This window comes from Diadema antillarum, unplaced genomic scaffold (genome assembly GCF_040938485.1).
Source record: "Diadema antillarum isolate AM-2024a unplaced genomic scaffold, OU_Dant_1.0 scf00000065, whole genome shotgun sequence".
In the NCBI taxonomy this organism is placed as follows: Eukaryota; Metazoa; Echinodermata; class Echinoidea; order Diadematoida; family Diadematidae; genus Diadema; species Diadema antillarum.
In genome coordinates, this window is record NW_027270954.1 from 377,478 (window position 1) to 404,965 (window position 27,488).

General features: G+C 39.1%; 2 protein-coding genes across 2 annotated transcripts; one reads left to right on the top strand and one right to left on the bottom strand.

Annotated features, from left to right (window-relative positions):
• On the top strand, positions 1 to 27,488 carry LOC139716386 (origin recognition complex subunit 2-like). Its single transcript, XM_071627936.1, has 13 exons — positions 1 to 88; positions 5,332 to 5,372; positions 9,925 to 10,114; positions 10,760 to 10,903; positions 11,601 to 11,857; positions 13,024 to 13,232; positions 13,979 to 14,111; positions 14,763 to 14,865; positions 15,605 to 15,742; positions 17,645 to 17,816; positions 18,277 to 18,338; positions 25,757 to 25,875; positions 27,399 to 27,488. Exons 1-13 carry the CDS (start codon positions 1 to 3, stop codon positions 27,477 to 27,479), a joined length of 1,737 nt encoding a protein of 578 aa, XP_071484037.1. The 3' UTR covers positions 27,480 to 27,488.
• Positions 7,332 to 8,975, bottom strand: LOC139716384 (tigger transposable element-derived protein 6-like). The gene has a single exon (XM_071627933.1). The coding sequence runs from the start codon at positions 8,973 to 8,975 to the stop codon at positions 7,332 to 7,334; it is 1,644 nt and encodes a 547-aa protein (XP_071484034.1).

Genomic DNA, 27,488 nt, shown 5'->3' on the forward strand with positions numbered 1-27,488 from the left:
ATGGACAAACGAAAACTTGGCCTTTCCATGACTTTTGTAGGGAACGATGATGTGATGGCACATATAATAAACGCGGAAGAAGTGTCGGGTAAGACCACTGAACCTACCTTAGCTTTAGTTAGAGAGAGGTACGAGTGTGTGAGTGAGACTCTCTGAAGGAGAGAGAATGAATTGAAATTGCGGTTTGTGTAGTCCCATATATTGTTTATTTTGTCACTAATTGCGCAGTCATCATCTCATCAATGTCATGACAACGGGAACAACATTATGTTAAATTAAATTTATATGAGTGAAATAGCAAGAAATTTTAGACCCCTTCTATTGTCTATCTATGTCTGTTTATAATATAACGTAGCATACAAATAATACCTGTACACATTAATTAGTGAGGGCATTAGATTTGGTAATATTAAAGGACAAGTTCACCTTCATAAACATAAGGATTGAGAGAATGTAGCAATATTAGGCCAAGTAAAAAAAGAAACCAGTTTCTCGTCCTCGCGCGCATCGATTTTGGCCGCCGCGTCGATTTTTTTACTATTTACTATTTTCAAAATGGCGCTGAAAATACCAAGAAATTCATAATTCTCGTCCCAGCCCGCTCCCCGCCCGCATCGATTTTCAGTTGCCGCATCGACTTTTTTGATATTTTACTATTTTTTCGGCCGCCGAAAAAAAAATAAATTGACAATTCACCTACCAATCGTGATGTCTCATTTCTAATTACGCCTTGCGTCCTCTACTTTATAGCTGTAGTACAGCTGTAGCTTCTGTAGTGCGTATGTAATAACGCATGCATTTCACACTGCGAGCTCGGCAAGAAGGAATGACCCACAAAGCAGTTGAACTGTAATTGGATGGGCGCGGGCGGGCGCGGCCTGGGCTGTGATGTACAGCGCACTCGGTACGTCGTGGTGTAGACAGGACGTTGAGCACCTTCTGTACATTTTTCTCGTGCTGTTGCCCGCTTCATGTGCTGCTAGATTGATTGCGCAATGTAACCACATACTAGTCATAGAGGAGACCAGCCAGCCAGCATAGCATGCGCGCGTTCTGGAGCTGGAAAAAAAAAATTGTGGAGTGCAGTGATGGAGAGAACCGATCTCAAGCGCACGTGTGCACAGCGAACGGCTTTAATGCCAGGGCCCCGTTTTATCAAAAGATAAAATCAAAATTCAATTTTCCTTACTACACAGTCTGCCATAGACTTACAGTTGAAATCGACTTCATAATCAATTCTAACTCTTCATAAAACGGGGCCCAGACCTGCCAACCTTTGGAAGCACAAATTAGTACTCAGCAGCTCCAAAATTCGTATTTTTCCACCAGAATTCGTATTTTTTCAATTTTTGCTATTTTGAATTAAACTCGTCGACTTATGAGGCCTACAGGCTCTAAACATAACGTTATGACACATGCCGAAGCATCAAGCTGGTCACCAGCACGATAAAGATGCCAAACTACGCAATGTTCAACGTTGATTGATTGCTTTCTCGCAATGAATGTGTACAAGTGCAAGTATGTACCTCCAAAAACTTGCTGGGATGATTATGGAAGCTTCCACTATCTAGCAGGGGACGTGGAATGCTTTCATCTTCTCAAGAGAGCTTCTTTGTGAGCGGATGCGATACCGGTACTCTGTTCCGTGTTTCCAATTATCGTTTACTATGAAAACATAATCACGCGTTGTTTTCAGGCTTTTTTCATTTTATTGGATTTTAAACATCAGTCTTTTCCGAAGTATTCCAATTCCTTTTCCCCTGACTGGAATCGGAAAGTCTGCTATAACAATGATCGCAAAATGCCGCGCTGTGTGTGGAAGCGCCGATGTGCAAACACGTGGCTTCACTTTCAAGTTTAAAGGAATGCGCCATGTGCTCCTGCTTATAAGAGGTTACTGCAAGTTCGATGAATCAAATGCGCCGTAGCTGAGCTGAGCTGAATGGCTTATTTACGGTAAACATGCAGTTTACGTTCGATACGAAGAAATCACTACGTCTTTCACGAGGGAAAAACACACAAAACAAACAAACAAACAATATACACCCACAAACGAATGTTGATAGCCAAAACTTTGAAAAGTAATAAGCAGTTTTGATGAGCGTGAACTGAAATTGTCATTACACGTTGTATTTTGCTGTTTATATCACTGCTGCTTCTTGGTAGCACTGTAATGATGGCCATGGAAGAAATGAAGGGAGAATGTGACTTACCTGCACAGGTACATCATACATGTTTTACTACATTTATGTAGTTTTGGTATACAATCATTCATCATCCAAATGATGAGTGATTATCAAATGTCTTTTTAGAACATGAAGAAACATCTTTAAATGTTTAATGCTATAATGCCATATCAGTATCATTTTGACATCCATCTGCAATTCAAGCCAGTTTCCAGTTGAATGTGCTACAATTGTACTGTGAAGAACTATACATAGTTTTACCAGCTGTGTGGACTCAAAAAGTCACAACACAAATGATAAATAAAGCAGTGTTTTGAATATCATGGAATTAATTTCAGTCGTACATTTGTTGAAAGACATGTTTTATACCTGTTTCAATTAATAGCACAATACATCAGAATTGCAAGTACACTGGTATCAGAAATGCCAGTAGGTCAATTCCATTGTGATTGTATGGGACAAAGTGACAATTTTCGGCAATTTCAAACCAGTATTATGAGAAAATAGTTGCATCAAATGCATTTTTCTCAGTTCATGGTTAGATCCATCATATCACAGTTTATGAAAACACCATACTTAGTTTGAAAAGTATCATTGCATTACGTACAGCAACGAAAAATTGCTGTCGTGACTTATGGGACATCTGAGGACCACCGTTTTTCACATGGGAAAGTAAGTTCTGAAATATTCTTACACACAGAGTCTCTGGAAAGACATTTTCTTTCCTGAATGTAGCAAAGGGTTGGTGCTTACCCTGAGCCAAGTGGTATGAATATCTACTCATTGGTACAGTAGCAGGATAGGGAAAACCAGTGTGACTGATGGGACACAAAAACGTGACTTATGGGACGCTATCAACTACCACATTTTGAGATTGAGAGAATAATATTTACTGATGCCAGAACAAGTTCTAGAACATCATAAAACCAATGTATGACCAAAGAACATTCAGAAAATAAGCCATCTGAGAATTACACAAGCTGTATTATGGTCATAATAGTGTATCAGAAATGATACATAAATTCTGCAAAAATTGGCAATTTTCATGAAAAATGAAGGTTTTTCGGACATAACTCCACTCCACGTTCACCGATGTTCACAAATGAGGTATCAAAATATCCGTTGTGAAAGGCTGCTTTGAGTAAACAATACCAGATCATCTAATTAAGCTTCATTAATCATCTATACTCAATAGTTTGATTTTCATAAAATGCAACCTTTCCGTGGAATTGACCAGTATTAAGATGGTCATTTTCCCTGGACATCTGTAGTGGAAAGAAAAAGCAAATGTATTTCTGCATGCATGAAGTTTCGTTTCAAGTATGGCACATAATATATCTATTTGTTTGAAAATGCACAGAGAGCAGGCAAGACATAAACTTGGGACCTGGTCTCTCATAACACAGCTACCAGAGTGATATTTCATTTCATAAATTGGATATAGAAAATAGTAGTTAAACCCCTCTCTCGTTACCTTTCTCAGAATTACCGGACGAGAAACACATATTACTTACATTTTGACAATCCACGAAAAAATAGTAAGATATCAAATAGTAAGGACCTCCCTCATCGCCTTGCTCAAAAAAACCGGACGAGAAACTGCTTTCTTTTTTTACTTGGCCTTAGTAGAACACATCATTGAAAGTTTGAGGAAAATCAGACAATCCGTTCAAAAGTTATGAATTTTTGAAGTTTTTGTGCAGTACCCGCTGGATGAGAAGACTACTGCAGTGTATGAATAACTTAGATGTCACATGCGTACAACAATATAAGGAAAATATAAAGAGAATTTCACAAAATTCCATCTTTTGAAAAAAGTACACATTCCCCTGACTCGTTACCGACAAATGTTATGGGTAATATTATTCCCCCTGCCTTTAGAAAGAGGCAAGTCAAGTGCTCTTTTATTATGCGAAAAAAAGTGAAAATATGTTGAATTTTCTTTTACATTTTCTTTATACTGTTGTACGCATATGACTCACAAGCTGTAGTAGTCTCCTCATCCAGCGGTTCCAACACAAAAATTTAAAAAATTAATAACTTTTGCATCGATTGTCCAATTTTTCCCAAACTTTCACTGATGTGTTCTACTAATATTGTTGCATTTTCTCAATCCTTATGTTTATGAAGGTGAACTTGTCCTTTGAAGAATTTACTGTACCCACCACACCAGTCCGGGAAACCCGCTCATGAGGACCGCTCCCGCGTACGAGGACTGCCCCGCCTCATGAGGACCGCCCCCATGCCTCATGAGGCCCCCTATTCATTTCTTATTCATCTCACATCTGACGTATAAATTGTCGCAACTTTGCACGGTGATTTTTTGTTACACACACATGTCCACTATCCATGATGAAAAGAAGAAAAAATCCTGTCTGTTTTTTTTCTTCAAAAATCGAGTTTTAATCAACCGATGCAGAGCGCCCATCAAAACACGGGCGCCAGCGTGTTCGCACAATGCAAGACTGCTGCACCTAGCGGCCTGATCCGACTAAATATTTTCGATGCTTTTTTCTGCGGCTCTCACCTCTCCGCGCACGAATCAGCCTCGTGAAGCTGAAGTCTGACATCTTTTTACACAAATTCGTAACGAGAAAAATTAAATCAGTACTAACCTGATCTTGTCCATATATTCCAAATTACTATTCCACACTGATAGAGTAGGTGGGTAGATGACATACTCCAGTTTGTTAGCAAAATAATCACTTTGTAGGTATGACGAGTTCACTTTCTTCGTCAATTGCGCCCACGATTCCGTCATACCTACAGGGGGGGGGGGGGGGGAGGGGACGTGCATCCGCCCAGGGCACTGGCAAAATGTGAATGGAAGTAAAAGTCCATTGTGACAAATTAATTTTGAAAAAGTGCAATCGAGAAGTCTTCAGGGTCAAGCAAATAATGATTTTTATGCACACACTGATATCTGCAAGCCACAGCATTTTGTTCACTGCTAATTTTAGATGTTTAAACTGTTTTTTAGTGTTTGCTTTGAGTCAATTATACATGTACATGAGCTTCAAAGATTTACATACTAGTTTTGATTGTTTGGCTGATGATGTGATAATGCTACCAATGGGTGTGAGTGTCAAGTGAGTCTGCTAGCCACAATTGAGTTTCTTTATAAGAGTTTCATATGTTTTTGCAGCTAAAAAAGTCAGGAAAAGCAAAGTGCAGACGCTGGCATCTGCTGAACCACCACCTCAGTCGACGCCATCGTCAAGGAAACGGATAAATTATTCCAAGGCATCCCATCAGAATGATGAGGATAATGATCAAGAGGAGGATGGTAGGAGTGAGAATGGTGCCCCTGTTGGAGATGATGAAACAAAAGACTCGGAGGCAAGCATTCCACAAGGTACAAGTGCATGTAATTTTAAAGAAGCTCATTTTTATTTCTCCTTGATATCAATGCGTTTCTCACTTCCTGTTTACACAAGTTAATCCTTTCCTCCCGCAATTATCCGAGAGACTCCAATGCCATCAAACAAGATTCTTTTTGCAGGTCGACAGAGAATGGGCAGGTTGGTAATCAATCTGTGCGTAAATTTGATGGACGTCTTTATTACAGTGCACTCCCGTTATAACGAACACGGTTATAACGAAATTTCGTTATAACGAAATGAAACTTCAGGTCCCAAAATTATTGCCACTAAAGTCTATGGCACAAAATTCGGTTACAACGAACACGGTTATAACGAAATTTCCGTTATAACGAAGTAATTTCCGAGCACCATTGATAAAGAAAAACAAAGGAAATATGCTTCGTTATAACGAAATGCGGATCACTTACGCAATTTCATTGCCGAACAAACATTTACAAAGCGTTTCCGCACGGACGAACCTGCTTCCTGCTCTGTGTGTTTCAAATACACTGTAAAATTCGCGTTGCTCCGCGCAACGTTTCCAAGAAAGAGTGCATACCATGTCCGTTCCCATTCACAATATAACATGCAGCGCAGTACTGTAGAGTGTGTAAGGCATGTATAGCATCCAGTGTGTACTTATGTGAACCCGGAAAGAGCGGAAAGAGGGGAAAAGACGAGGCTGTGTACATGTACAAGTGCACTGAAGCAGAGGTGTGTCTTGAATATATGAAATGATTGGTTCATTATGAAGCGCAACAGGGCGCGAAAAGAAAGACGCTACGTAAAATACGAAACCGAACAGTGAGTGGAAGTGTGCCAATGATGCTTTGCTGTGATTGATTGGAATGTGTAAGGCGGAAAGCTCGGAGAGACTCTTGAAATGGAAGCATTATGTGGCAGTAAAGCCTTGATTGTTAGGCCCAAGGTTAGACCTCTGTAATATTTTGCTGTGATTGGTTGGAATGACTTGAAGCTGAGACTGCGAAGCAAGAGGGAAAGAAGACATGCTGAATGGAGACGCGTGTTGGTTCAAACATCAAATAGTGTTATGGGCTTTATTGTCAGTGATACACCGTCAAAAAAATGTACAAATAAATAGCAGTCATAAAAATAAGGAAGTGACGAAAATATTGGTTTAAAACAAACAAACAAACAAACGAACCAACAAAAACACCAGGATAAAGTAACACCCAGGATATCGGAGCACAAAACGACTGTTAGAGTCTCAAAAAAAAAAAAAATTAGGCTTAAAAGAATGTGACCAATCTGATTTTCTAAGCTGGCTTTGACGGGAGTTATGGGGGAGATGACGAACATCACCAAAAATAAATGGAAGCAGGTAAAAAAAAATAGGCGAAGAATCAGAAGCTTCTTTTTCTTTTTTTTTCTTGCTTTCCTATTTTTCCTCGGATTTCTTTTTTCTTCTGTACATAATTGTTCTGCACTTACGTATTCTTTTCCACATCGTTACCTCTACTTTCTTGTACTTTCATATTCCTTCACTCTCTAGTATTGCTCAAAGCACACTTATCTTTTTCTTTGCTTCATCACTAAACTCTTATTCACAACATGATATATGTTGTAACATGCGTAAATTCTGGATAGCTAATGGAAGTTACGGGCAGTTTTAATCAGTATATTGATTTTGTGTGATTATGTGAGATATTCTGCAATCATAGATAAGAGACCTGTTTTGCTTCTTTCTACGAAATTTGACGGACTAGCATAATTCGTTTCTAATCAAATGGCACACCAACGGACATGAGTTCAGTTTAGTTCTTCATGCTTTGAAGAAACGTGTGATTTTTTGCTGCACAAGACTCCTTTCATGACATCTTTTCGCAAGTTCGTTAAGCGTAGACAGAGCATGGAAATGCTGATCTTGAGCCTCCTCACGACTGTACAGGAAGTCTTTGACTCGCTCCAGATGTCCAAGCACCTCCGTGACAGACGGTGGTGCTGGTGGCATGTCGACATCCAGATCGTCATCATCCTCTTCCTCAACAAATTCGCCTCCCCGTTGCTTCTGTATTTCCCTCACAAGTTCCTCATCAGTGGGAGCATACACTCCACTGATTTCGTTGTCTGCTGCTGCGAAATCGTTGAAGGAAATCGATCTGCTGATCGTCATGTGATGCCGAAGCCTTTTCCAGAGATCATCGGCTTCTTCGCGTGCAGATCCTGCCACATCGTTGCCATCATTCTGCGGATCTGGGTTTTGTCTCAGTCGCTCCCAAATGTTATCTGGGCGACCTGAGGGGCCTGGTGTGTCAGGATTGGCGTTCTCATGGACTTCAAATCCAGCCTTCTGGAAACAATTCGAGATGCAGCTTGCCGTCACCTCTTCCCATGCTGCGTATGTCATGTCGATGGCGTCCTTGATGCTCACGGGAGAGGGTACTTCTCCTGCTTCGTAGCTTTTGAGAAGATGTTTGACCAGGCGCTTTCGATAGTAAGTCTTAAAACTCATGATCACTCCTTGGTCCATCGGTTGGAGCTTCGATGTCGTGTTCGGTGGGAAGAACTGCAGTTGGATTGATTTCAGTCCATTCACACTAGGATGGGCAGAGCAATTGTCCACAAAAACAAGAACCTGACGGTTCTCTGCTGCGAATTTTGCGTCAAGACGCTTCACCCAGGAAACGAACTCTTCAGTGGTCATCCACGCCTTCCTGTTAGCTCGGTAGTCAAGCGGAAGTGTTCGGACATGCTTCAGTGACCGTGGTTGCTTCGATTTTCCAATTACCAAGGGTTTGATCTTCTCACTACCGTCCATGTTTGCGCAGACCATCACCGTCACTCGTTCCTTATTTTGCTTTATCCCATGGCATTCCTGTCCAGAGAAAGCGAGTGACTTATCTGGAGTTAGCCGATAAAACAACCCTGTCTCGTCGGCATTGAAGATATCTCTCGGAATGTACTGCGCTATGATGGCTGGGAGGCTTTCCTTCTTCCAAGTATCGACCACGTTCTCGTCAACACCCGCACTCTCCCCACAAACACGCAACTGCTGAATTCCATGACGTTCTTTGAAGCGGGACAGCCACCCGGAACTTGCTTGAAACTTGTCATGGCCCAACTTTTTTGCAAGATAGTCTGCTTTCTCTCTCATCAGCGGTCCACTGACGGGCAGGTTCTTGGCCCTCATGTCGCTAAACCAACGGAAGACAGCCTTCTCCACATCTTCTAACTCAGCCCCCCTCAGTCGTTTACGCGACGGCTCCGTATTTGATGTTTCATATTGCTTCGTGATCTGCTTGCGATTAAGCAAGATAGTTGAGAGCGTACTGGGTGGTATTTCATATTTTCGAGCGACTTCGATTTTCTTCAGACGTCTTTCTACTACATCTCTGAGAATATCCATCTTAGTTTCTATGCTGAGAGCTTGCCGTTTTTTCTTCTTAGTACTCACTGCAGAAGCCATGATGAATGATCAGCACAGAACGAAACGAAAGTGAAAATGCGATCGTGAAATCCCGCTCCTTCACATTCACAGCACAAAATGAAACGAAAGTGAAAATGCGATCACGAAATCCCGCTCGCTCACATTAATTGCTAATCCGCCCTTCCTCACACGCTCGCATACATGAGCATCAGTCAGCGATTTATCATTTACCTTGGATCAGAATGAATTTGTATATGAGACTCAGTTGCGACAGCAGAAACAATCACATTTCTTACATTTGTTTTCTTTCTGAACATGACTTTATGCTCATTCTAAAATGTAGAAAGTTTGATAAAATCAATGAGATATAGCAAACATCTAACATTACCGTTCTGCGTGAGTTGAGATTATGATAAAAGTAATTATAGGCCTACTGTATACAGGCTATGCGTGTTATTATACAATGTAATACACGTGTATTCTATTTGTTCGGTTATAACGAAATTTCGTTATAACGAAAGAAAACTGCCGGTCCCGAGCATTTCGTTATAACGGGAGTGCACTGTATAAGGATGTAGATCATCATGGCCAAAAAAGAATACACTAATCATAGCCCAAACTGTGATGGATACCAGTTGTACTTGTACCTGGTACTTAAGTTCAAAAGTGATCCCCCCCCCCCCCCCCCCCAAACCATTCAAGTAACTGGGCCTCTATGCTGGCTTCCACAGAAAACAAAACTGTTGGGCAAGTAAAGCAAACAAAATTTTGCCTCACTAGTCAATGATTTTCTAGCACAGTGTCTCTGAAACTATATATTATTTCTAAGTTATGCTCCATTAATCAGATGCAGTACAGAGGTAATGTCTCATGCACCTGACATCAACACACCTTGTGATATGCAATGTATTACATTTCCGTTGTATTACATGCACTTCGTTTCACTGCCTCCCTTGCAGCAAAGAAATCTAGAAAATCGAAGCCACAGGCTCTCCCGTCTACTGACACGCCTTCTCGACCAGTGCGGTCGTCAAGGAAACAGGTGAACTACTGCGAATCCCATCAGCCAAAAGAAGAGATCAATGAAGATGATGATGAAGAAGAGGAGGAAGAAGATGAGAGCAGGAATGGTGACAGTGATGGGGAAAAGGAAGGAGTTTTAACTCGACTTCCAGAAGGTAGAATGTGATACAATTAAAAATCATGGGTGGCATTTCATGCAGTGCTTTGTCAGATTTTTTTCCTAACAAACTGTTACAATGTAATTTAAGCTACTGAAATTCCTGCATCTGATTAGCTGAGAGCAAATATGTTGGACAGAATGCTTCATGAAATGCCCCCCCCCCCCCCCCCCCCGATCTGACATTTCTGTACAGTGCAACCCAGTTATAACAAACATGGCCATAATGAAACTTTTGGTTACAACAAAGTATTAAAATATCCAGGCCCCAAAATTATTGTCTATTATCTTCATAAACTTTTTTATTGGGTTGTAATAAAATTTCAATATAGCAACAACAACAACAACAACAATAACAAAAGAAACTGCCGGTGCTGAGGACTTACAGGCATTCAAACTGGCGTAATCTGAAAAGCTGCTCGATGTAGTCGTTTTGCATATCAATGTAATGCCTGGATTCAACTTAATTCATTCAAAACAATTTTCTTGATAGAGTCTCATTTTAAGCCACATCTTGAGTCTTTTCTATAACACTTGAAGCAAAATCAGCCATTGACTATTGAAAGTGATAAAAAAAAAACAAAACATTATGCCAGTTCACCTCTTGTTCATGCTTCCTGTACTCTTCGTGTGTTTGAAATAGTGTTGCTGGACAGGAGTTGTCCATTGGGCACTGAAGTGTTTTCCTTCAAGACGCCAAAGAGGGCTGGGAAGATGGCTGCTGTAGCAGCGGAAAGCGTTGACAGAAGGCGGTCAAAGAGGGCAGCTCTGAAAAGAAAATCAAAGCGTGAGTGACCAGTTCATTTAATGTGCCTTACCAAACCACCCTGATATCTTTATTTTTCGCCTTTCAGCATTGTGCTTAATACGCTTGATGCAAAACTACAAAGTTGTAGATATTTCTGTTGGCATGTAAGCCACTATTGTTTTTATCGATAAGTATAAATCCCATCTTGTGTATTTTTTAGACACTGACTTGGCATTAATGCTAAAGAGAAATCAGATCCAAAATCAAGTTTGATAGATAGTAAAATGAACAGAGGACATAAAAAAAACCCCCAAGCGCATAAAAGAAGCATGTCAAATTTGTCCCAAATATGCATTCAGTGCAATTTTGTTTGCTGAAAGATACTCATATTTCTGTGACATACAGTACCTCCTTATTATCACATCTTTTTCCTTTGCAGCTACACAATTCTGTTTTGTATTAACTCACAGCCAGTTTGCAATGCAATGTAAAGGCTGATGTGTACATAACACAGCAAATAACACTGTACTGTCTATGATAAATTTTACCTGTCTCCCTGCTGTTCCTGTTTGCTAGGAACTCTCCTGTTTAGAAACAAAGGAGATTTTGATATTCGACCTTGTGTTCCTAATTTTTTTTCAGAGAATCATTGAAAATTATTCAAGTAAAGTAAGACTATTTTTAGTAAGATTAGTTTTATAGTCCCATGCACTTTCCTGTGTGTATGGCTTGGTAGGACCTCTGGGACAAGATGGGGAGGACAGTGACTTCTCGTCAGGTCAGAGCAGCGATGATGGCGATGACGACGACTACGAGGACAAAGATGATCTGAACAGTGACACCAGCAGCGAGAGGAGCATCACGATGTCAACGAGAAGACGTCGAGGCGTCTTTCCCATCACCCTCAAGGACTCAGGCACTCCGAAGCAGGGGGTCACCAGTGGTGTTAGAAAGTCAGTCAGAAAATGTGGCAGAAGCAACTCCTCCTCTGTGGTATGTTGACCAATCAGATCAGATGAAATAAGGGGGGCATTTCATGAAGCATTTTGTCCGACAAAGTTGTCAGACAAATTTGCATTCAGCCAATCAGATGCAAGGATTTCAGTAGCTTGTAACAGTTTGTAAAAAAGACATCCGACCACAATGCTTTATGAAATGCTGTATATGCTGAATATTTCGCGAGGTTTTTATTTGCGCCAATTTCGCAAGTCAGGTGCTATTCGCGAAATTAAAGACACGAGAAAATATTGACTCTGATCCTGACGTGAATGTGACGTACGCATATGTACACTTCTCCGTTCAGTACAGGACTCCATGATCGCGACTTCAACCACTCGCGAAATCGTCGGGAATTCTCGATACGCAAAAATTTAGACTTGCGAAATATATGGCGTATACAGTACCTCCCAGCTCTCTGCCTAGCAGGAACCAAGTGGGTTGTGAGAGTATCTTTTCCTTTCTTAATGATGTGAAACTTAGTCTTGCCCCATAGCATATGGTATTAGCATGTAGATTTCTGCACCAAACCAACTAGTTACCGCAATAGATGATTGTAGCAACTAGTACAATTACAGAAAAACCATGAGAGTCTTTTCAAATTTGTCACTGCCATGGACTCTAGATTTTCAGAAGATTCTATTCTCAGACCAAAGTTACCCATTTTTTTTTTTACCTGTGTTATTTCTCACACCGTGAAATGCTGTAACACCAATAATCTTTTAGGTGTTCATTACATGTAGATGAAGTAAAATCAGTCACTTTGTGACAGTGGCATTTGCTATCCAAATGCATGAACTTCATCTAGGTTAAAGAGCAACCTATTTGATACCTGTTGAAATGTGATAATTTTAAGTGAGCTTTTCTTTTCTTTGTGGAAATAATACTGTCAGATGTATAACGTACATTGTAATAATCTCTTTGGCTATTTCACAAGACCCTCATCAATATTGAATACTTTTGTCAAGGTATTCCTTCAATCTGCTTACACTTGTACCCTGTAAATACATACAAGCATTTTGAGATGATGCTGAATCTTTATTTCAATTCAATTCAGTTTAATTCAATGCAATTCATTTTATTGTCATTCTTTGACATATTAGCTATTGAAGGTAATGTTTGAATTGAATGAAGAGGATTTACTTTGGTTCTTTGTCTCCTAGCAACCGCACACAGTTGAGGAGTACTTTGTCGCCCATGCTGGCCAGGCAGTGACCTCCGACCACACCCTAGCTCGGCTGGAGAACCCTCAAATGGCGAGTGACCAGCTTGCTGCAGCACTGGAGAGCGCCCCCAATAGTTACACCAAGGAGATGAAAGAGCTGTTTGAAGAACACTGCGCCTCATTCAACAAGTGGATGTACCATCTGAGGTAGATTTGATTAGCCTACAGTTTACTTTCTACCTTTGCTGATTACCAGTAGCTTCTCTAATAGATGCAATTTCAGACCAAAGGAATTCAATATGAATAACATTTTTTCCCCTCAATCAGACAGACATGATTACACGTACTTCTACTTGAATGCACTTATAAATATCACTGTTCATAGATTTGTTGCTCCTCATTCTCATTGAAAAGTATGAATGGAAATTCTTTATTTAGCTAGTTTATTGAAAGGTGTAAGAGTTTAACACTACATTAAAACTTCCAGGAAAGGGTTCAAGTTTTAGCTTGAAAGTGAATGGATAGCTTGACCAAAAATGTGCACTAGATTTTCATACCAAAGTTTTAAGAGATTTTTTGTTGGTGAATACTGACTCTCTATCCTCCAACGCCAATATAAAGTCTGACCTCGATTATCTGGCCATCTCATATTCATACTTGCGGTGTTTGCTACCTACATGCATACCTACCGCTGTGTCGGCAGCTACAAACTGTGCATAAACATTGCTTCTCCCATATCTGGCCAAATTGCTTATCCGGACAGGTGCCGGTCCCAACATGGCTGGATAACAGAGTTATTAAGTCTGAAGTCCTGCTATGGGAAAAAATGAAAAAATGTGTGATATCAGTGACTCATCTGGAGATATTCTGGCCAGATACTTCCCTCAGGATCTGGATGCCTTGTATCTATAACTTACATGTAGTACATCATGTCTCCTCCCCAAACACTGCAGTAATGGCTACAACCTCCTCCTCTATGGACTTGGCTCCAAGAGAAGACTCCTGGATGCATTCTGTTCCGAGATGATCCCTGACTTCTCGCGCATTGTTATCAATGGCTACTTCCCAAGTCTTACCATCAAGAGTGTGAGTTCCATGATGCTGATTTTAATAATGTAGAAGGGTACAGTAAAAGTGGAAATTTTGTGAAAATTTTTGTGCATTTCATGCACCATCAAACTAGTACAAACATAAAGCATGTGAATTTGTTGCCTTTATATGTGATACTATATTATGTTGTGATTCCATGACTTTAAAATTATGTGAAATTTATCTTGCCTAGTCAAGAGTGAAAATTAATCCCTGAAGAATTCCTTCTTGAGCAGTACATACCATTGTCAATATTATGTAAAAAATGAGTCTCAAATATATCACCTTGTAGACCATTTTAGGTGCTTGCCTTGACAATTTTGATGGTGCTTTTATTGTCAATATTGTGTTCTGGGAGAATTAGAGAAGTACAATGTACTGAAGGTGTTGATTGTATCCTGAGAAAATAGATGTTAACATCAAAAAAACAATATTCTGATACATTAGAAGGCAGGTTGTTGTTTCACACTACGTCGCTTCAACTCTAATCACATCAAAGACAATTCTGCAGTCCTGTGACCATGCAGTGTGTTTATGCCTCCACCACAAAGTGTCGCCAGAGGCATTATGTTTTTGGTTTGTATGTGATTGTGTTCACAAGCTCTTTGGACAGAATTTTCATGCTCCTTAAATTGCCTTCATCAACAGATCCTAAATGCTATCTCAGATGACATTGTGGATGATGTCTGTAACCATAGAAACATGACGGACCAGCTGGAGTTCATCGAGGACAAGCTGGAGGAGATGGATGGTAAGACAAATCTTCTTGGCAAAACTTGAATCCTTAGGTCTGGCAGCAAGGGGATTGCATACCGATGTGGTGATTTGCACTCCTGTTTGATTGTGTTTTAGATTCCATGTCCAAATTTTCTGCCCTACTGAAATAGTGTTGGTCATAAATTAACTTAAACTTGTCTTTCAATGTAGGGTTGGTTTTGACCATTCGCATGTAAGACATTCAGTACAATTCATCTTCGAGTGTAGCAGATTGACTAAATGACAAAAACAAAACAAAATGTTTTTATTTATTAGTTCTTCATTTGGGTTATAATTCTAATCTTATCAATGTGCAGTATGTATTGATCATTGTATTAAAGGCACATTAGACACTTGCTGCTTATGGTATTGTAAGCATCAGCGTTACTTCTGACAGTTTTGCTATTATGCATAAGGTTTTCAAGGACACTTTTCATCACGTGGTTATGACAAAACAGTCAAACAAAAATATCTGTATACAGACTTACCGAGAACAAGTATTTTAATTGGTTCACATATCAGCAATGGATTGTAAAAAAGGACTTTCTTGTAGAAAATACAAAAAACTAAAATTTGTCATTCCTGACTCAAAATATGTATTATCAGACCTACAGTACTAGAAATAGTAACTTCTGCATCCTTTTGTTGGTTTTGAGGTGCATGGCCACATTTGTGCCATGGAGTAGCCAGTTTTTTTCCCCCACATTATCTCTGAGGTCTTGTTCCCTCCCCAGAGCCCCTCTTCCTCATCATTCACAACCTTGATGGCGCCATGCTGCGAGCCTCCAAGATCCAGTCTGTCATGAGCAGGTTGGCTCAGATCTCCAATGTTCACATCCTTGCCTCCATCGACCACATCAATGCCCCCCTCAGTGAGTATTGGATGTCTCTACGTCTCAGTGTCATATCTTTGTGTGTCTGCTATGTAGGCATCACACTGTCCAGAGATCGAGCAAAGTTTAAATGTAACGTTCAAATTCAACTCTGATCGTGTATAAGCGTTGGGTCATTTGTGAGGGCCATCATATGACTGCCAAAGGACTTTGTCAGACTCCAGCAGCAAGTTTGTGAGTGCTGGCGAAATCTTTTTGTAGCCATTCGTTTCCTTCATGTGTCTTCAGAGTACACTTCTTATTGTCCCCGCCGAACGAGTTCGAGCAGGGGACTATGAAACGGGCTCCGTACGTGTGTCCGTCCGTCCGTCCGTGTGTCCGTCCGTGTGTCCGTCCGTGTGTCCCTCCGTGTGTCCGTGTGTGCGTCCGTGTGTGATCAAAATCTTCAATTTGCTACTTCTCTGTCATTTATGAGCCAATTTTGATTCTGTTTGCTTTATATGATAGCACTACATGGGAGCTTTGAAACTTCTACGCAGAATTTCAGTCGTGACCTTTGACCTTGACCTTTGACCTATATTGTACATTTTGCTACAAAATGCTACTCCTTCGCCATTTCTAACCCGATTTCGATTCCGTTTGCTTTATATGATGGCACTAGGTGAGGGCTTCAAAACTTCTACACAGAATTTTGACCTTTGACTTCTTTGACCTTTGACCTTGATTTTTTACCTATATTGTACATTTTGCTACAAAATGCTACTCCTTCGCCATTTCTAACCCGATTTCGATTCCGTTTGCTTTATGTGATGGCACTAGGTGAGGGCTTCAAAACTTCTACACAGAATTTTGACCTTTGCCTTCTTTGACCTTTGACCTTGATTTTTGACCTATATTGTACATTTTGCTACAAAATGCTACTCCTTCGCCATTTCTAACCCGATTTCGATTCCGTTTGCTTTATGTGATGGCACTAGGTGAGGGCTTCAAAACTTCTACACAGAATTTTGACCTTTGCCTTCTTTGACCTTTGACCTTGATTTTTGACCTATATTGTACATTTTGCTACAAAATGCTACTCCTTCGCCATTTCTAACCCGATTTCGATTCTGTTTGCTTTATGTGATGGCACTAGGTGAGGGCTTCAAAACTTTTACACAGAATTTTGACCTTTGACTTCTTTGACCTTTGACCTTGATTTTTTACCTATATTGCACATTTTGCTCCAAAATGCTACTTCCGGCGGGGACATATATTACGCACCGCGTAATTTCTACTTTTCCTTGTATAGGTCTGCATATTTCTGTAGCCTTCGTGTGTGGTTCGGGGAACTCATTGTGAAATGTTCTGTAGGCATCATACTTGCCTAGGCTGTTGATTGGCTTTTGACCAAGTTTAGGACCAAGTTTGCACAAAACTGAGAATTCCATATTAATATTGCCATCTTGTGTCAATTTTGGGACATTGTGATACCATTCTTGAGCATTCTGTTTATCTGTCTGTTGTTCATTCTTTACATATATGTTTATTCTACCTAATAAACTTATATGTTTGATAATTTCTTTTTCATTTTCATTGTATTCATTGATTTTATACGTATTGGTCTGTATTAGGATTTCATCAGTCTTGCCTCAGATAGTTCACACAAATTTATGCCTTGTAAAATATGTATAAATGCTAGCCTTCACAGAAAGGTGTTACATGTTTGCTTTCATACCAAAGTCCAAATGCTACATGGTGATAGCTCTCTCATTTTGTTGTATATCATTTCAATTCTACCAGAGAGATAACTCCAAATTATAAAGTGATAACTATTTACATCCTTCAAAGTTTTAATGTCTTTTTATTATCTATTTAGTCTTAAAGATTTTTCATTTTAAATTTATGCTATTTGTTCATGTGTCTTTCTGCCATGATGACTGCTGTTGCTGTGGTGTTTAGTCTGGGACCAGGAGAGGTCAAGCACCTTCCGTTGGCTGTGGTATGACGTGACGACCTTTGACCCCTACACCGATGAGACGTCCTACGAGAACTCGCTGCTGGTTCAGCAGTCCGGCATGCTTGCACTCAGCTCCCTGACCCATATCCTAAGGAGTCTGACCCCTAATGCCAGGTGAGACTATTCCCAAAGACTTACTTGCTATAGTATTAGTAGTAGTAGTAGTACCGACGTAATGTTTCACTTTCGATAACATTAATTGCAATATATATATATCAGGCCATAGCAGTATCCATATACCTCAAGAGTGAATTGCCTGCTGCTCGTCAGTTGCATGTGATTCAACACTACTGCTAGGGCATGGTTCGATCATCCTGTCCTAGTGGCAATCTACACAGCCACTACTGAACAAGGACACTGCTTCAGGAATAAAGGTTGGGTACCAGGGCTCTTACTCTGTAGATTTTGATTCATCTTGAATATGCCATTGCAGAGAAATGGTCCAATAATGTTTTTCTTAAACCCAGTACTGACCTCTTCTGAAGTACAACTGTGTGTGAAATACATGTACACCCTGGAAGAAACGTGTCAATGACATACAGTTAAATCAGTGTATTGTGTCTCTTTATTTCAGGGGAATTTTCAACATTCTGGTGGAATTTCAGCTGGAACACAGGGATGATGGCACATACAATGGTAAGCCGTCTGGTTTGCTCTCGTTCATCAAGGCAGTATACAGAGCTTCACCTTCTTTCCTCAAGTTTTATGAGTGCTTGTGTCTGCCATCACTGTAGCAGTTTTATTTCGAGTAGTGGAACAGAGTATGGCATTCATAAACATGCAATAAGGCAAAGATTTACATAGCTGTACCAGATAAGAGAGGGTATGGGGAAAAATTAATATTCAAAGGCAAATGACCATAGAATGCGTTATAACAGTATCGGATGATTTAGCATGTTTTGTTTTCTTTTTTCTTTTTCAGTAATCATGCCATAAATCATCTTATGTTGTGAGAAAGCCTTATGTATAGATCACTTCCTGGTTTCACACATAGCAACAGAAAAGGAGTCAGAGGGACTTAAAGGCATAATTTACCATTTGCAGATGAAACAAAAACCCAGCATTAGTGCTTTAAAATAGTTCTAAAATGTGAGTTAGGGATAGAAACAACCACTGTTAAAAATCTGAATCAATATAATCTATGTTAAGTGTTTTGAAATACAGTGTGCTCAAAATGTGAACAATATGATAAAAATGTTTCCAGACTAAACCGTCTACAGTTATGGTTTAATGAGAAAAATACTGAATATCTCCTTATATTTTAGGCTTTATTGTGAAAATTTTATATGGTAGGGTGTTTTGTGATACAACAAACCTACACATATGCTTCACATGTGATATCTTGAACATTTTTTATGACTCCGCCACGAAGTGGTGCCGGAGGCATTATGTTTTCGGGTTGTCCGTCCGTCCGTCCGTACGTCTGTACGTCCGTCCGCTTTCGTTTACGCGATAACTGGAGTAATATTGACTTGAATTCTACCAAACTTGGTCCAAGTATAAAGTATGATGGGGCAATTAGTTGATTGGATTTTGGGTGAAATCCGCCAAAGGTCAAAGGTCAAAGGTCAAGGTCAAATTGTGAAAATGTATCCGTTTACGTGATAACTCAAGACTGGATCGAGCAAATTTTACCAAACTTTGTCGGAGGATGATGTATGATGGGACAATTACTTGATTAGTTTTTTAGTGAAATCGGACGGAGGTCAAAGGTCAAAGATCAAGGTCAAATCCTGAAATTTATCTGTTTACGTGATAACTCAAAACTGGATGAAGCAGCTTTCACCAAACTTGGTCCAAGGATGATGTATGATGGGACAATTAGTTGAGTAGATTTTATTGACATTGGCAAGAGGTCAAAGGTCAAAAGGTCAAGGTCAAATGCTAAAAATGTTGCTATTTCCCCAATATCTATGCAATGCCCTAAGGTGTTTTCTTGAAACTTGGTGTAGACATGTACTACTGCATAAAGATTCTCCAGAGAGTTTCATGTCATAAGGTCAAAGGTCAAAAGGTCAAAGGTTAGGTGAAAATGTAATATCACTTTTCTCACAAATGGTTCAATGTATCTTCATGGAACTTGGTACATACGCATGTACTGACTGGCAGAGATTATCTAGGGACTTTAGGGGTCATAGGTCAATAGTCATGGGGTCAAAGGTCAAGGTCATAGAAAAAAAAAAGTCGCAATGCACGCGCCGAGGAGCCGAGGAGCTATTTTACCAGCTAATTTACCAGCTAATTTTCCAGCTACAGGGGACACATTTCTTCGAAATTCTCGTGCACCTTGCGGAACTGCTACGATACACTAGAATATTAATAGTGCTTTTGGCTGCGGATTCTGAATTCAGAAGAATGGACACATTTGAATTTCACATTCAGCCTCAGCAGCATGACCCCGCTCTTCGTGTGTAGTCCCGTCCATTTGTCTTTGTGCGCTGTGCCCTGGAATAGTGATATACAGTCAGTGCACCGTGTCTCAGCTTGGCACTGTGCTGTGGAACCAGAACTTCACGTTGGAGACGAGCAGTCTACCCCATCATGCCCCAGCCTGTTCCGTCACAGTCCCCTCCCTCAACGAGGAAATCAACTGCGCTTGTTTGTCAAGTAATCAAGGAGCTGTTGAACAATGAAGACTACATCAATATGCTCAACAGTGTAGTCAGCAATGCAGTCGACAAGGCCTTCACTAAACTCAACAGCCGTGTTGAAGTGCTTGAAGGTCAAGTCCATGATCTCCAAAATGAATGCGACAACAAGTCACACCAGATCACAGTTCTCAAGAAGGAGATAAGTCAGCAGTCAGACCGAATCCAAAATCTTGTCCAGGGTCAACTCGACCTCGAGCAGTACTCCAGACGTAACTGCATCCGGATCTTCGGTGTCAGAGAAGCAGCAGGGGAATGCACCGACAACATACTGTGCGACATTGCTCAGAGCAAGCTAGGAATCACCATAAACCCAGCAACAGACATAGACCGGAGCCACCGCACAGGAAGGAAGAAACCTGAATCGGCCTCTCATTCTCCCAGACCAATCATCGTCAAAATGACCTCGTACAAAAAGAAGCATCAAATCCTCACAGCAAGAAGAAAACTGAAAGGAAGCGGTATCTCCATTCATGAAGATCTCACGAAGCACAACGTCGATCTCCTACGCAAAGCAACACACCACCAGAAAGTGAAGAATGCCTGGTCATCAGACGGTCGTATCATAGTCGAAATACCTGCCTCACATGGGAAAACGATCAACAAAGTAATCAGAAGTGAAAGTGATCTGGCCAGATTATGACTTCAACTTCTCAAAGTCCCCCACCTCCATGTATGTATCCTGTAAGTTTTTGTAGTTTTTGTAAGAGACAACGGGCTCAAGATAATATCTGTTATTTTTGTGCAACCTCTAGTTCCAGTCGCCTGAGGGCATTAGAAGAAGATGAAGATGGTGTATCTGTACTTGGTACTGAAACAGAATATTTCATTCCAAGTGAATTTGCCTCTATGATGAATGGTACCTTTTCAGAAATGTTTACGTGTCTGCATTTCAACTGTCGAAGTTTGAAGGGTAACAGTGATAACTTTATATCGTGCATTAATTCCTTGAATACTGAAATATCTATTATTGCTGTATCTGAAACATGGGCACAGGGAAATGAATCCCCTCAGTTTACGTTGCCCCAATATAAATTCCTCGGAAGGGGAAGAACAGATAAGAGAGGTGGAGGTGTTGGTATGTTCATTAATAAAAAATATAATGTTAAACAGAGATGTGATTTAGAGGTTTTTGATCAATGTATTGAGTCAACATTTGCTGAAATTATCAATTTGAAGGATAAAATTGTTATTGGCGTGGTATACAGACCCCCCAATCAATCTCTTCAATCATTTCTTACTGGTCTACAGCCAACATTACAGAATATATCTCGAGAAGGTAAACATTGTATCCTACTTGGTGATTTTAATGTTGATTTATTGAGTTCCGACAGTTCCACTCACCAATTCTTGGACTTAATTCTTACCTCCTCATACACTCCTACTATTTTTAAACCAACACGTGTAACAAACCACTCTGCAACCTTACTTGATAATGTATTCATTAATCGTCCTGAAAATGTAGTTAAGTCTGGTATATTGATTTCAGATGTGAGTGATCATTTATCACCCTTTGTCATCTATCACCTTGGCCGTCAGCAGGTGAGCACCGAAAAGGAATCATCCACTTATATTTACAAAAGAATGATACATGAAGAGGGTATGACAAATTTTTTTTCATTGCTCCAGTCTTATGAGTGGAGCCACCTGGAAAATATTCCAGACATCAATGAGAAATACTCTGTTTTTATATCTCATTTTATGACCCTGTACGATGAGTGCTTTCCTATAAAGAAACTTGATAAAAAAAAATATGAGAAAAAACAAACTTGGTTTAACAGCCATCTGAAGAAGTTGTGTAAAAAGAAATACATTTTGTACCGTAAATACATCAAGAATCCTACAATGTACAGAAAAGAGATTTACGTCAAATATAGAAATTTTGTGAATAATGAAATACGACGTGTTAAGCGGGAATATTATCATGGTATTTTTGATAGAGTAAAAAATGACCAAAAAGGTACATGGAAGGCGATTAACGAAGTCTTGAATACATCGAAGTCTAAAACTACATGTGCAAGTATTATGAAAGAAGGTGTTCTGATTGAGGATAAAGAAAACATTGTGAATTTATTCAATGATTATTTTAGTAATATTGGTTCTGAGTTGGTTAGAAATATGCCCCCGTGTTCTATGAATAATGATTTTTCAGAGTATTTAAGACCGAGAGTATTACATACTATGTTTTTTAACCCCATTTCTGAATCTGATTTGATTACAGCTGTATTAAGTATAAAGGATAATAAGAGTTCAGGGCATGATGGCATAGAAGCATTTATTGTCAAAAAATGCATTCATTTGATTGCATCCCCATTATGCCATATTTTCAATACTTCAATTGAAAAAGGTGTTTTCCCAAGTGATATGAAAATCGCAAAAGTTATCCCAATCTTTAAATCTGGGGATAAGCGTCTTTGTTCTAATTATAGACCAATTTCTATTTTGTCCATTTTTTCAAAGGTTTTCGAAAAGTTGGTACACAAACGATTGATCTCATTCTTGGAAAAAAATGCAATCCTGTATCAAGGGCAATTTGGTTTCAGACAAGGATATAGCACATTTATGGCCCTTTTAGAATTTGTCAATAATGCTACTTTGGCTTTTGAAGAAAAAAACATTGTAATTGGATTATTCTTAGACTTATCAAAAGCCTTTGATACTATTGATCACAAAATTCTGATAAGTAAAATGTATCATTATGGAATTAGAGGCAATGTGTTAAACTGGTTTGAAAGTTATTTGTTAAACAGAAAACAATATGTGTTTATTGATAATCATACTTCACAATTTCAACATATCAATGTTGGTGTCCCACAAGGATCAGTGTTAGGTCCATTACTCTTTTTGCTTTATGTAAATGACCTGGCTTTTGTAAGTGATGTTTTAAAGCCCATTATATTTGCTGATGACACAAACATCTTTCTGTCAGGCAAGGATATCCATGATATGAATGTTGTATTCAATGCAGAACTTGAAAAGGTGTATTCCTGGTTTTTATCCAACAAACTCACTATTAATTTTGAAAAAACAAATTTTATGATATTTAGACCTCAGCAATTACAGTTAGATACAGCTTTGTTTGATTTATCCATTAATGACCAAAAAATAAGTAATGTTAAAAAAATAAAGTTTCTTGGTGTCATTATTGACGAACATCTCACATGGAAAGAACAAGTGCAAAATATTTCAGGTAAAATAGCAAAAGCAGTGGGTATTTTAAACAGATTGAAGAGTTTGCTTCCTCTTCGAATTATGTTAAATATTTATAATACCTTGGTTTTGCCACATCTTTCATATTGTACTGTTGTATGGGGAAACTGCTCTAAATATCTTTTGGACAGATTGCTTGTTTTGCAGAAACGTGCAGTCCGTTGTGTCTCAAACTCTCACTTTTTAGCTCCAACAAACCCTTTGTTTGAGAAATTGAAGGTTTTAAAGGTCTTAGATTTGTATACATTGCAGGCAGCATGCTTCATGTACAAATTTTCTAGGGATTTACTGCCTGATGTTTTTAAAGAGTATTTTATTTGTAATAACAAAGTTAATTTGTATAGAACTAGAAACTCTGATAAATTGTATGTACCATTTTACCGTCTTAGCCTGTCAAGAAAGTCAATAAGGTATACAGGCCCAAAAATATGGAACTCAATTACCCCCAGTTTGAAATCATGCCCCACCATTTCATCATTCAAAAGACAGTTTAAGTTACAGTTGATTAATGCATACCGGTATTGTTCATAGAACTGTACTGTGTCTATACAGTGCACTGGCTGATTCTCGGCATGTGTTGTTCTGTGTTCTCTGTTCGGGCGCCTGCTCGGTGACCTTCACCCCGGCGCGCTGGCGGGGTGCGCGCGCCGGGGTGGGGGTCGCCGGGCGGCCGCCTCGGGTGGAGGATGTAGGGTGGTACAGGTTGGGAATCGCGCGCGTGCCTGTGGTGATTATGATCGGAGCCTTCTACATTCATTGTACAATGTATTACAATTATTCTTTTACACTACTCAGTACATGTATCGTAATGGAGAGCTCTGATCATGTTGGAAGTGGTGCGCCCTCAGTGGCGGGGCGCGGCTCACGATATTGCTTGGCATAAATGTACACACTGAAGAATCACGATTATACAGCTGCACACCATATTCAATGATACTCGGTATTATGATGATATGTATTTTTTTTTTTTTTGTCTTTGTCGATTCTTATAGAATATTATATGCTCAAACCATATATATATTTCTTAAATTGCATTCAATGATAATTCTTGCCCATTTTTGTCCCACCCTTTTTATGGTTGTTTTTGGTATGTCGTGGTTCCTTCCTTTTGGATGTGCTTTTTTTTCTTCTTCTTCTTCTTCTTCTTGCCCCTATTTATTGCAAATCCAGTTCTTTTTTATGCGACTCATGATTTATGTAACAGTGTATAACGACATACAGTTTTAATATTGTATATTTGCTCAGGGGATCAGCCTCGAAAGGCCAATGGCCTACTGCTGATCTCCTCCACCATTTATTTTAATTGTTATGTCAATCTGGAACACACACTTTTTAACTTTTAACTGTGATTATGTATTTATCCAAAATAATTTTTGGTTTGTCTGTATATGTTAGAACTGATTGATTGTGTATTTATATGTTTTTACCTGAACTGTGGAAATAAACTGAATTGAATTGAAAAAAAAAAAGGTCAACTCCTCAATATTTTACTATTTCCCTCATACACTAGTATATGAAATGCTTGCATTATTAGTTTTCAAACTTAATACATGCATTACCTAATGGAGATTCTCCAGGAAATTTCCAACCAGAATGTCAAAGGTCAAAGGTTAAGGGTCAAAGGCCAGGTTTCAATGTCCCCCCCCCCAAAAAAAAAAAAAAAAAAAAAAAAAATTATAAAAGGGTCTGTCAGAATTCAAGTAAAAATTCTCAATTCCCCAAATATGTGTACCTGCACTCTTCAACAGTTATAGAAAACCCAGTTCAAGGAAAGTGAACATTCAAGTCATTTCTGACAAACCTGTCATATTTTTATTTTTTTGCCAGTTACGTGAAACTGTCATGGATCACACATTGTAAAGACATTGTACTATACCCCTATTGGGAGAATCATGCATTATGGCGGAGGCATCTGTCGCCATAGCGACATTTCTAGGTTAATCACTGCTCCCAAAGGTAAACAGGACCTTTAACATTATGCATTTGCTCAACTCCGACACAAAGATGTGTATGAGTGTGGTTCGTAGTCGATTACTGTAATATTTTTCTTTCTTTTCTGTCTTTTTGACTTGGAGTATACCATTTTTGTTTCACATTCGTATTATTCTGTTTTAATAGTTTTGCCAATGAAATAAGAAAAAGCAAACCATCACATGTTTATATTGACATTTTTCCCTTCTGCTCCCCTGTGTCTAGGCATGTCATTTCATGAGCTTTACCAGAAGTGCCGCGAAGCATTCTTGGTTAACAGTGATCTGACCTTGAGGGCGCAACTCACTGAGTTTAGAGATCACAAGCTCATCAGATCAAAGAAGGTACAGTGTCACATCCTGGTCTTTTGTCATCCTCTGATACATGATGTGCAGTACAGTGCACTCCTGTTATAGCGAACACGGTTATAATGAAATTCCGGTTACAACAAAGTAAAAATTCAGACCGCAACATTATCTGCTCTATGTTTTTCTATGTATTTTGTGTATATTCATTCGGTTATAATGAAATTTCGATGAAACAAAAGAAAACTTCCAGTCCTGAGGACTTCGCTATGATGGGAGTCCACTGTAATTCAGGTGTCAGTTTTATGTATTTGTGTAGTATTTTTTTCATGCATGTAGTCACGCATGAACATGTATATAAAGTTCAGATTGAACATTTGTACACTGTACCAATAAACCATCGGGAAATCACTCCTTTGTTTCTCATATTTCGAGCATTTCTCTAAATTTTCCAGTTGTGACAATTTTTTTTTTCTTCTCAGAGTCAAAGTTTTCTGGCATCATAAAGTATGATACTGCAGGGTATCTTATTTTGAGTGGCCTGTAGTATTTGAATACCTTGTCTTTTGAAAAACCTTGTCTGCATTTAAGTTATTCAAAGTCTAGTTTTTCAAAACTGTGTGACTGGCTTCATAACCATTTCCGAAGCGGTGTGTCTTTTTGGTTAGATTTTGTTATGTTTTATTATGAAAGTGGGACAAGTTATATGTTATTGAGAAGCTCAGAATCTTTAGAGAAAGAATCTCCAAATCAATGAAATAATGATCATCAGGCCTTTCTTGTGGTAGCAGGTCACATGTATTTAATTTTTTAACGATCATATAGGAAGCATTATCATTGTGTGTGACCTGTGAAGTTTGCTTTCAAGAATGACTTGGATTTCTCAGTTGTCTACAAGAACCTTGAATTGTGACTGTGACTCACAGAACAAAGTTGTGTCAAGTGAACAACATATGACTCATTGTAGCAGTCAGTGATACATTTATCCCTAACTCTCTTGGTTTGACTTTTGTTTTGAAGCCAGGATAAAGTGAAAACCATGACAAGGCAAATTTTCAAAGCTGTGCTCACTTGTAATGATCATAAACAAGGAGACAATGTGTAATGAATTCAGTAAAGCACAAGTACAGAATGACCAGAATACAAGGGAAAAGTAATTGTACTACAGTGCACTCATATTATAACAAACACAGTTGTAACGAAATTGCGGTTACAACGAAATAACAATCCAGGTTGCAAAATTATTGTCCCTATGGTGTTTTATTGTTTATTTGTTCAGTTATAACAAAATTTCGATGTAATGAAAGAAATCTGCCGGTCCCAAGGACTTCGTTATAACAGAGTCCACTGTATTCTCATATGGACGTTTGTTTTAATATCACTGTCCAATGCAATGAAGTATGAGAGGATGTGTCTGTCTTTAATCATTAGTAGTGGTTTGTCTTGTTTCTCTTAAAGAATAACTTTCTATACCGGACTGTAAAGCCAGAGGTAATGATGTGACCATGATGTGTTCATTAATCTATTTTTCATTATCTATTTTATATTTTTTGTATGAACAGAGTCTGGATGGAATGGAGCTACTGTCGATCCCACTGGACAACTCTACACTAGTGGAATTCCAACAGCAGGAGGAGTTATGAGGAATGGGG

Excerpts from the sequence above, each read along its gene's own strand:
- LOC139716386 (XM_071627936.1), top strand. The coding sequence starts at position 1 with ATGGACAAACGAAAACTTGGCCTTTCCATGACTTTTGTAGGGAACGAT. Across the intron at positions 10,115-10,759 it reads TTTAACTCGACTTCCAGAAG|TGTTGCTGGACAGGAGTTGT; the intron begins GTAGAATGTGAT and ends TGTTTGAAATAG. Across the intron at positions 15,743-17,644 it reads CCACATCAATGCCCCCCTCA|TCTGGGACCAGGAGAGGTCA; the intron begins GTGAGTATTGGA and ends TGTGGTGTTTAG.
- LOC139716384 (XM_071627933.1), bottom strand. The coding sequence starts at position 8,975 with ATGGCTTCTGCAGTGAGTACTAAGAAGAAAAAACGGCAAGCTCTCAGC.